This window comes from Poecilia formosa, unplaced genomic scaffold (assembly GCF_000485575.1).
Source record: "Poecilia formosa unplaced genomic scaffold, Poecilia_formosa-5.1.2 Scaffold1204, whole genome shotgun sequence".
Taxonomy (NCBI): Eukaryota; Metazoa; Chordata; class Actinopteri; order Cyprinodontiformes; family Poeciliidae; genus Poecilia; species Poecilia formosa.
In genome coordinates, this window is record NW_006801143.1 from 7,339 (window position 1) to 18,923 (window position 11,585).

Below are 11,585 nucleotides of genomic sequence, written 5' to 3' on the forward strand. Positions count from 1 at the left end.
GGTACCACAAACTAGCAAGGTGGTATAACAGTAAAAATATCCTTGAATCCTTGATACAGTGTCTGCTGAATGTTGAGCATGTGTTTTAGATCTGAGGTACGTTTTACATCTTAATTTTATTTATTCTGGTGTTTAGGAAGTGTGATGTGGTGGTGAAAGTCTTCTTAGCTCTGCTGGGGGAAAGATATTGAGCAGATAATAAACAAATGCATGTTTATTGAGATTAAATTAGTTTCAATATAAAATGCATCTTTGAGCTAAACATGGGTGAGTTTCAAAATGATCAAATTCAAAATGGTCATGTTCAGAGGAAAATACCCATGTTAATTTGGATGTTTGCATTGATAAATCCAACAACTTCATAGTCTTCACTTTTAAAAGTGTTGATTTACATCCTGAAACAGAAACCCTTGATAAGTTCAAAGTTTAGACTGAACATAAATGTGAAATTATTTATTTGGGAAACTTCAAGAAGCTTTTTGCTGTTAAATAAAGTCACATAGTCAAAGCTTCCTATAGGTTTTTGGGACATGTTATTAGGTTTATTGGTTGCTGGAAACAGAAATGATTACATACAGGAAGTCAAACTTGCCCACGAGATGTATTTCATACCTTAGCATAGCTCATAGCGTAGCTAGGTTTTTACATAGGTTTCTTCTGTCTCAAAGTAGGAAGTCACTTTATTTTGCTTGAATAGTTTTTAAAATATGCTCCCTGTCTATTCAATTAAGTTTTTATGGTTATTTTGCCATAATGATAGTAATAGAAATTCTCCTTTCAATTCATATAGTGTTTTAATTGCTTTTAAGTACCGTAAGCATTATTTTAAAAAAGCATTAAATATAAAATTAATTCTGAACTATTTTACTCCTGGTTGAAACAAGACCAAGCACTGAAATTTGCTGATTGAGAAACTCTGATTTTCTGGTTCTTGTACACTGCTAACTTTGTCAACGTGGCTCACAGCATTCTATTGTTTTAGCATTGCTAAGAGTTTAAAAGTTTCAGTGGTTACACTGATTTTAGTCGTAGCCAACAAGTACCTCCATTTGTGCATTTGTGTTTGCATTTGTCATGGTTTATGGAAAGAGTTTTGAAAATTCAAGCTTCGCTTGTAGAAGTGTTGATTTTTTTTAACTGGTGTAGTTTCCTATTGGAGGCAACTATGCTTTTATTCTAGCTCTAGAACGACCTTTAACTTCTTAAAGGTTAAATTCAGTCATTTAAAAACAAGTATTATTAGTTTTAATACTCTTCAAACTAAGTTAGTTTGAAGATTTTTAGGCCATAACAGAACATGAGGTCACTACGATGTTTTAAAATCCACCTCAGATTGACTAAATGTTGATATAATGATGTAAAACTATCATTATAATTTTAATTTGCCAGTATTTCCTTCACAGCTCTCAAAATGTCCTACGTTTCAACTGGACTGAGAGATAGATTAAGATTCTAACAAGCAAACATTTTCTCCATGATCTCCATGTTCTTTTTTAAATATTAAATTATATTTAAACTTTGTTGATTCTCATGCTCATTCACATAAGAGCAAGAGAGACAAACGGCCAATGTCAGAGTATGCCAGTAGTCATCAGGTAAATCTCCCATTTAATTTGGGCATGTGTTAGCAAGTGAATTATATATTTTAACATCCAGTTTGCTGATTGAAAGTGAGATTGTTAAGTCTACTTTGGAAAGTTTTAAAGTTTTACATTTTTGAGATTAACTTTGTGGGTTGAAGTTTAAGAAAGCCAGTTGTTACCAGAGGAAAAATCTTTAAAACAGGGAAAGTTTCTTCCATCAAATATGCCATTTAAATGAGTTATTCCTTCATTGTTGCATGTTGAAAAGTCAATGACCCTTTTATTTTGCACAATGTCGGGGTTGTTTGAAATATATGTTGGTCTACATGAGAGAACTGAAAACCTATTAATTTTGTGATATTCCCACCAGGCTGATACAGAAGCATGATATTGATCCTTTTAAAACAAAAGACAACTTTTTAAAGCGCTCCTTACGTAGCTTTTATATGATGTCTACCCCTGGTTTGTCTAATGGATTTTTTAAAATCCATTATAAGATATATTTTAATCCATTTGAATAGTTACATTTACAGACGTTTTGAAGTTCCAAGCCTCCTAGACATTAGTAAAGTAATGTGTAAATATCCATAAAATGTTGATATGATGGAATCTAAGCTTTTGAAGCAGTTCTGTGGTGGCCTAACTTGAGAAAATACAGTTTATGACAGAGAGAAGTATCATTTTAATAGCAGACACTCTTTCCTCGAGTCAGAAAGGGAGACTTCTCTACCATGTGACGTCTTTTTCTACTAATATGAGTATTTAGATTGGAGAAATACTTTTAGTTGCAGCTGCCAGCTGCCATTGCCTGACAGGGGCAGACATTGCTTGTATGTTTAGACATGAGTTCATTAAAGTTTGTAATTCTTTGCAGTGTTTTTGGCTGTAGTTCATTTTATGGACTTATTTACATTAATCTCACTTAATTCAGTTGGTTTAGTGATGGCAATTTACATTTTTGAGATCAAATAACTTAAAAATTACAAATCTAGCTACTTGAAGGAACTTTTTGCTTTGACTTTATTTGAAACAATTGTGTTCAATGCCAGTTTCGTATCCTACATCTGACCAATTCACTAAGTTTATCTGACTCAATTTACTAAGTTTTTATAACTTAATTCATTAAGTGTGTTTAACATGACAAACTTAAGTCACTCTTACTCAAATAATTTATTTCTGTCTAATAAATAATTCAGATTTCTTTTGTTAAATTCTACAGAAAATCTACTCAAATTTTGAAGTTGTTCCAAACTAAAAAACTAAAATATACACAATTATATTCTCACTCACATTGTACTTAAAGTGCAACTAGAACTTAAATGTATGTTTTAACATGTTATTTTGGTTTGTCAAAGATCCTGTATACTGAAAAAAGAAAATAGTGTATTCAACTTAATTTATTAAGCTGGTTTAACTTAAGGGCTGCACAGTGGCACAGTTGGTAGCACTGTTGCCTTGGAGCAAGAAGGTTCTGGGTTCAATTCCCAGCCTGGGGTCTTTCTGCATGGAGTTTGCATGTTCTCCCTGTGCATGGTGGGTTTTCTCCAGCTTCCTCCCATAGTCATGTTTTTACATGACTATCAGGTTAATTGGTCTCTCCAAATTATCCCTAGGTGTGAGTGTGTGTGTGCATGGTTGTTTGTCCTGTCTGTCTCTGTCCCCACTAAGGGACAAGAGTGTACAGAAGATGGATGGTTTAACTTAATAAATAAGAGGGGGAAGACATGCAGTGATGGCCATGTCAAGGACAAAGACCACTGCACCACCACAGCAGATATAGGTTCTGTCCCTGGTGGAGCTTGTGTCACAGCATCAGATGGAAGATACAAACATAATTGTTTCAAAACAATTAAGTTCAATATTGCTTCATCAGGAACAGATGAAGCAATATTGGGTTAAGCACCTTGACACCTTGACGCAGCCGTTGCAAGTTCGTTTCCTACCAGATGACCTTAGCTGCTTGTCTTTCCTCTCACTTTTCTGTCTAACTGAAGTAAAAAAGCGATCATTTATTAGTTTCCTTCTTTATTTGAAATAGACTAAATGATCTGAGTAAATTTTAACTTAAATTTGTCATTTTAAACACACTTAATGAATTCGGTAAAGAAAAAAAATTAAATTGAGTTGGATGAACTTAATGAATTGAGTTAGCTGATCGTAATATATTGAGTTAGATATACATAACTTATGTTGGTTAAAATTAATAAATTAAGTTTAGTAAACTTAATTGAATTACTTGTTACCAATTGAAACAATTCAGTTAAGTTTGTCCAACTAATTTCTTTTCACAGTGCATGCAGTTCTGTCATACACTGCAATTTCAAAAACCTGACGAAAAATCTAGAGCAAGTATGATGGAAGATGTCAGATTGTAATTTTTCTGGCACAACTGAATCATACCAGGAAATATCACACTGAAATATCGGTCCAAGCCTAAAAGAAGTGAAACTTTCAGGTCTCATGGAGTCAAACTCTGAAAAAGGGGGAAAGAGGATGAGGAAAATCAGACAGCTATTATGATTGTGGCAAAAAAAAAAAAGAAACAGATACTGGTTCAACTGTATCTGTTACAGTTGAACCAGTAACAGATACATTACTGGTTCATGACCATCATTTCACTACAATGTGGTGGACCCAGGTTGTAGTGAAATTCTGCTTTTAATGAAGATAAACACAAAATCCAGGTAGCACAGGTGAGCAGTAAGGCTAGGAGCTCAGACACTGGTACCAACTGGAAATACACTAGGCTGGAATGAGACAAAGTGACAACAAATGACAAGACTTACAACTACTGACAAAAGCACAACGGGGATCCGACCATGAAAAAGGGACAACGGTGAGATTAAATACACATTGAGTAATCAGGGAACACAAGACACAGCTGGGAACAATCAAGGACAAGATGTGACAACACAGACACTCAATTAACACCAAAAAAACAAATCCTCACAATTTGCTTAATATTGAGCATTCAAAACATCCCTTACAAAAAATCCCATGAAATTCACATGTGAAAGTCACATGTGAAACCCATGTACCACATTAAAACTTCACGTGGTCCACACAAATGTTCATGTATGAATGACATGTGAATGATGTGAATCACATGTAAAAACACATGTATACGTGCGACTTTGGAATGTTTCATTTTAAAACCCCATGTGATTCTCATGTTATCACATGGTCTTCACATATTTCCACATGTGTATCACATGGAATATATGTGATACATCACATGTGCATCGAATGTGTATCACAGGGGATACACATGTGCTACACGTTTTCATGTGTAGGATGTTTCTTAAGTTTATCACATTTTCATATGTGTATCACATAAAACATGTGTACAACATGATACAAATGTGAAAATGTGTGATATTGTCTCACATATTAAAACATTTGAGACAGTAAAATATGATAAATATGTGAAACATGCATCACATGATGTGATACATAAAATATGTGATACCCATGTGTAAGGGATAGCTGATCTTTTTTTTATTTTTAATTTGAAGCAAACTAACATTTCAAAACTATATTTTTATGGAAGTCCAATCATGGTCTTTTGATTCTTATGGAGATACAGTTAAAGCCAAAACCTCAGTCTGCTTCAAATTTTCACACTGAAACTGAAAATTGAATGAGTTTGAGCATGTATTTGAGTTTTCTGTGTTTATTTTTAGTTTCCTTGTCCAGTGAGTCTCCGTGTTGTTCTGTCTTCCCCCTTGATTGTTCCTCTGCTGTGTCTCGTTCCCTGTGATTACCTTCTGTGTATTTAAGTCCACCTGTTGTCTCTGTGTTTGTCGGATCCTTGCCGTGGATCCGACAGAGACAAGTCGTATGTATGAGTCGTTAAAGTCGTACTGACTTGTCCTGTGTCGGTGTTGGCTCTCATTTTTCAGTTCTGTGTTCAGTTGCTACCGGTGCTGAGCTTTAGCCTTCCGCTCTGCCATGCTGCCTGCTTCCTGGACTGTTTTTGAGCTATTTATCATTAAAACCACCATTTTTCATCCACAACCTGGGTCGTCTGCGTTCTGCCTCACCTCCACCACACCACTTCATGACAGAGCATTTGTATCTTGTGAATTTCATGCTCTTTTTTGAGACATGTTCTAGAGTTGTGCATTTTAAATAATAAAAATATATTTAGCAATTTACTGAATGTGTGTCTTTAAGACTATCACTGCTCATTGTTTTATTATTATTATTATTATTATCATCATTTTTGTTGTTATCATCTCTTGTCTGAATTTTTGTGTGCTATGCTGGGACAAAAAAAGTACCCTCTGTTTGGGGATCAATAATATATTATTTTCTTATTATCTATTATTATTTTATCTTTGTGACAGAACTTTCAAAAAGAAGCTGCCAAGAAGTCAAGATGGCTGACAATGTGTATGCATTGCCATTCTTCTACGGCAACATAACCAGAGAGGAGGCAGAAGTCTATCTGAGACAGGCAGGAATGAACAACGGCTTGTACTTACTACGGCAAAGTCGAAACTATCTTGGAGGCTTTGCACTGTCTGTTTCTAATTCAGGTCGCTTCTACCACTACACAATTGAAAGACAACCCAATGAAATGTATGCTATTGCTGGTGGTAAGAGTCACAGGTGCCCAACAGATGTGATAGACTATCATTCTCAAGAGATGGATGGTCTTGTATGTCTGTTAAAGAAGCCCTGCAACAGACCCAAAAATATGCAGCCAAAGGTTGGTCCTTTCGAGGACTTAAAGGAAAGACTGATCCGGGAATATGTGAAGCAGACTTGGAACCTGCAGGTCAGTTTGAGCTGGACTCTTTAAATAGTAAAATTGTCTTTATTTTTATGTAGAACAACCATGTTTGTAGCGCAGTAATTACTTACTTGTGACATATTAACCAAAATATCAGCAGTAAAATAGCTAAAGTAGGAAAGTAAGCTTGAAATATTTTAATCATTGTCGTTTTGCTGCTTTACTGGTCATTCATGGCAACCTTACAACATTTCAGAAACTTTGAAACATGAATAAAATGAAAATTTGTTCCATATTTTCAATATACATCCATGGTTAATAATTAACATTTGGGTTTCTTAACAACTCTGAAACTTACAGTTTTTGTTGACAAGAAAAATGAAATGACCAGAAAAGAACCCAGTCTGCATTGCTTTCCCTGGAGGTCACAGGACTATTTAGTGTGGTTTTATCCATATGCTACAATTTTTCCTTTCTTTTTTTGTGTTATATATTTTTGAGGTGTTCAGCCCAACAATGTAGCATTTAGAATTGTTGATTAAGTGTCCATAAGAAAGCCAACAGATTTACTTTCATAAGTGGAGAATTAATGCTTAGGTCACTGAAACCTGGTGTTGGTAACAGGTCCTTTGAGAAGCAATTTTTGTGGATGATTTTTTGAAAATAATGAAACCTTATCTCTATAAATACTTTATTATTTCTGAGTTAGACTAGTGGTGACTATAGGTGCTTTCAGACCAGCCCTGTTTAGTCCGCTTTAATTGAACTCCAGTCCATTTACATAGAAAGTCATTTGAGGTGGTGTGAATGCGCAATCAAACTCCAATGAGGACCAAAAGGAGCAAAGTCTGGTCTGCCTAAAAACCTAGGTTCAATTGAAGCAAACTCTGGTTCAAATGCATATATGGATGCAAGAGGACCAGAGGCCACCCCAACAACAGGAAGTGAACTACAGTGCAGGGCGTTCTCAGTAAATACAACCAAAACAAATGCGCTAGTCTAGTATCAGAGGGAGAAATGGCTTGTGGTCTTTTACCAAAAACAAAAGAGAAATCCTACAACCAATAAAATCTCATAATTGCTACTCAATTTTTATTTACATTTTGTGAAGAAGTAAGTTGCGCTTATACAAAGTCTGCTAGGGAACATGGTAGAATTTTTTTCTTTTGCATTACCTCGTAATAAGTTTTGCGTTCCCTCGCAATATGCTTACTGCAATATTTGCTGGACTATTTTGCATACAGTCACATTGAATTTTGAATCTAAAATTTCAAATGTATACACGTTTAAAGAGCCTCAGTGAAAACGTTTTTATTAACTCTTTCGTGCAAAAAACTGATTGAAAATCGATTTATTCACTACATGTTTATGTCTGCTTCTATAAGGCTGAGATGGAACTGCATAGGAAAACGTCTCTTTAAACCATTCAGACTACCAGTACAAAAAAAATCAAAACTGTCAGATGACTCATTATGCTGTGATGATAACTCAGAAATAGTCCAAATAATTTGGATGTATTTTTTATTTCTTTCCTTTTTATGGAAAGTTTCAGTTTACATTATAGGTTTGTGGTGCATTTGTATCCTAAAGAGAAAGATATAAAACTTTAGATATTTCACAACGAGATACTAATGTACATGGAAAAAAACCTTTCGAAAACTTTCTATTATAGCAGAAAGTGCCGCATGAACTGAACAGTACATAATTGCGAGAGAATGCAAAACTTATTGTCAGGGAACGCAAAAGAAAGAAAAATACTCCTGTCCCCTAGGGGGCTCCGTAGCTTCTGTCTTCCTTGGAGGTTTTTTTTTTTTTGTCATTTCCATCAGTAATTCTTGATTCTGTGCCCTGTACCAAGGGGAACAGGTTTTTCAACTAGTTTGGATCATTTGACACAGTGCAGTGTGAAAGAGAACCACAACAGCTGAAAATCTAACAAATGTTGCAAATTTGGTCCCCACTAGAACCGAGTTCACCAAATTATCAGGTGTGAAAACACCCTAAGTGTGAGGCATGAGGCCTGACAACTCATTCCTGGTTTATATCTTCTCCTTATTTTAACTTTGAGCTTAAAATAAGTCTTGTATGCACATAGGGTCCAGCCCTTGAACAGGCTATCATCAGTCAGAGGCCTCAGCTGGAGAAACTCATTGCCACCACTGCTCATGAAAAAATGCCCTGGTTCCATGGAACAATAACGCGAGAGAGCTCTGAGCCCAGGCTTCAGAATGGTTCCCGAACAAATGGAAAATTCTTGTAAGTATTTGAAAATTACTCAAGACCATGTTTATAGAGAATCTGCAGAAATAATAACATCAACACTTCAATATTTTTGAAAGCATATTTCAATCATTTTTACTTGACAGCTTTTTCACTTAAAATTTGTTCTTTTTGATTCAGGTCACAATCAGTCTAATTAAAACGATAATTACTTTCATTCATTAAAAAAATTTAATAAATTAATAAGTTCCAATTATTCTAATTACGTAGTATCACTACTTCATGTATATGAAGATCTTATTTTGAATTTTGACATTGGAGAAGTTTGCAAAAAAAAAAGTAGTACAAAAAAGTCATTTACCACTCTGTCGTCATATCTATTTAGTAGTTTTAAATTTATCTAATTTATGTGTGATATTAACTTTTATTTATGTTTAAGCTTCAAAATTTAAGCGGACGGTGTCAGTGCATGTGTTTTAGCTCAAACTTTAAGAGGCAGAAGTGGTCTAGGCAGAGGAGTCGCATGATCAGACACAGGCACACACGCGCACACACACTCATGCACGCGCACACACACATTCTCTCTGTCTCTTTCTCTGTGGTTTCCGCTTTGACAGTTTGCAAAGGACTTCCTGAAGTAGCCATGTAAAAAGAAGTCTGAGAACAGGGTAAAGTGTGACTGCCCCTTTTTTCGTGAAACATCTTACAGGAAGTGGCCTTTTTCCTCTGAAACATGGCCTCAACTCCATGACATGTTTTATTTTAGAAAGCCATTGCAGTCCTTCTGTGTCTATGGCAAGTATGTTTATAGTTATTTTGAAAATATAACTTTAAATATACTTCAAGAAGTAGCTTGTTACATAAATTTAGCAACATAAATTACAGTTATGTATGATGCACAACAAAATTACATAATGGTCTGTCTTTCCTGTGCACTTTAAATGTAATTTTGGGAACACTACTTTTCTCAGCATAACACTGGACATTTATTTGAGTTGCTGTTTAGTTCCTGGTTTCTATTTATGTCATGATGTCTTAGCTGGTTCCTTTTGGCTTCCTGAGCTATGAAAATAGCTTTATCAAGTCACAGCTGTCACTTTTCACAGTTCACATGCTGTGTGGTAACAGGTGTGGTTAAATACTGTTAAAACTAAAGTAAAAACATTTTACAAAATGAAGGACTTGTACTGAACTTTTTAACAAATTTGAATAGTAATCCAAATAAATAAATGAAATTATTGACTATTAATGATTCAGTTAATAGTCAATACTACTGAATAAACTGCATTAAACTACTAATAAATTAGTTCAAAAGGAAATGTAAATAGTAAGGTACTCTGATTATTGTCCAGTTTTTAAAGGAACATTATTCTGAGACATTAGTTTAGAACAGGGTGGCTCAAGTCCAGTTCTCCCAAGCTGCCATCCTGTAACTTTCAGATGCTTCCCTTCTCCAACACCCTTGAATTAAATGAATGGCTCGTTCAGTGAGGGAATTCAGTCAATGGAGAAGGATGCATCTAGACCAGGGGTGCCCAAAGTGGATCCTCGGGGCCGGAATCCTGCATGTTTTATTTCTCTCCCTGGTGGTAGTAACAACCTCCTCAGCACGTCAATGTTCTCCTTAGGCCTTCTAATGAGCCATCATTTGATGCAGGTGTGTTAAACCAGAGAGAGAACTAAAACATGCAGGATGCCGACTTTGGACACCCCTGATCTAGACGTTGCAGGATGGTAGCTCTCGAGGACTGTACTTGAGCACCCCTGATTTAGAATAAAACTTAATCTAAATGCAATATGTTTGTTGCAATATTACATTAAACTGTATAGTTTTTACCTTGTGTTTAGTAGGACATTAAGTTCCTAATTTTAACAAATAAAGTCCCTGTGGTTAATAAATTGATCATTTCTCTTATCTTCCTGTAACAAAATAGATTCAACCTGACAAAATGACAAAGTGAAACAATAGCATACAAATGTTTAATGCTACATTATCTCCTTTGTTTCTTCTGTTTACATGTGTAGAATTCGACAGAGAGATCAAAATGGATCATATGCTTTATGTTTACTGCATGAAGGTCAAGTGATGCATTATCGCATTGACAGAGACAGCACCGGAAAGCTCTCCATCCCTGATGGAAAGAAATTTGACACCTTGTGGCAGGTTACCAGTTTTGTTTTTTTTTTGTTGATTCTGTGTTACTTAAATTCTATTAAATTATAAATATAAATATGATGGCCAGCATTAGCAGCTTAGTAGATGATGTAGCTTTTGTGACATATTAATTTCTTACAGTCCAAGAATGTAAAGACTTTTCTAGAGCTAAAATTATTTAGAATCACATAAATTGTTTCTCTGGCATTTGTTGTTTTAATTTATGGTAAATAGTTAACTTTAACCCATAAGGACCCATGGTGACACCGGTGTCACCATGGGTCCTTATAGTGACATCTACTGAACATCTTGATTCAGTCATGTGACTAGGGATTCTTGGTAATGAAGGCACCATTTTCAAATTATCAGTGCACATGGGCAGCTAAAGTGACCAGAAGGCTGATTTGGGAAACTTTGTTTTCTCTTAACAAAGGTGAGTTTCCACTGGTTCAGCAATTCTAATCTTCAGATAAGACATCTTTTCTCACATATGAAATGGTTTGACAGCATTTCTAAAACTATTTGATATAGAATAGATCTGTCAAATATTGCTGCGACACCTGTGTCACATTGGGCATTAAACTCCACATTGTAAAAAAAAANTTTATAGTTATTTTGAAAATATAACTTTAAATATACTTCAAGAAGTAGCTTGTTACATAAATTTAGCAACATAAATTACAGTTATGTATGATGCACAACAAAATTACATAATGGTCTGTCTTTCCTGTGCACTTTAAATGTAATTTTGGGAACACTACTTTTCTCAGCATAACACTGGACATTTATTTGAGTTGCTGTTTAGTTTCTGGTTTCTATTTATGTCATGATGTCTTAGCTGGTTCCTTTTGGCTTCCTGAGCTATGAAAATAGCTTTATCAAGTCACAG

The 11,585-nt window shown here is 35.0% G+C and overlaps 1 protein-coding gene across 2 annotated transcripts in view; it reads left to right on the top strand.

The window, feature by feature from the left end:
- Window positions 1–11,298, top strand: part of LOC103132673 (tyrosine-protein kinase SYK-like) — a 13,127-nt gene extending 1,829 nt beyond the window's left edge. For both annotated transcript variants that reach the window (XM_007544470.2, XM_016667519.1), the window contains 3 exons: window positions 5,933–6,366; window positions 8,417–8,577; window positions 10,567–11,298. In XM_007544470.2, coding sequence (XP_007544532.2) covers window positions 5,965–6,366; window positions 8,417–8,577; window positions 10,567–10,765 — 762 coding nt within the window. In that variant the 5' untranslated portion in view covers window positions 5,933–5,964 and the 3' untranslated portion in view covers window positions 10,766–11,298. The remainder of the gene's footprint in view (window positions 1–5,932; window positions 6,367–8,416; window positions 8,578–10,566) is intronic.
- The last annotated feature ends 287 nt before the right edge of the window (window positions 11,299–11,585 follow it).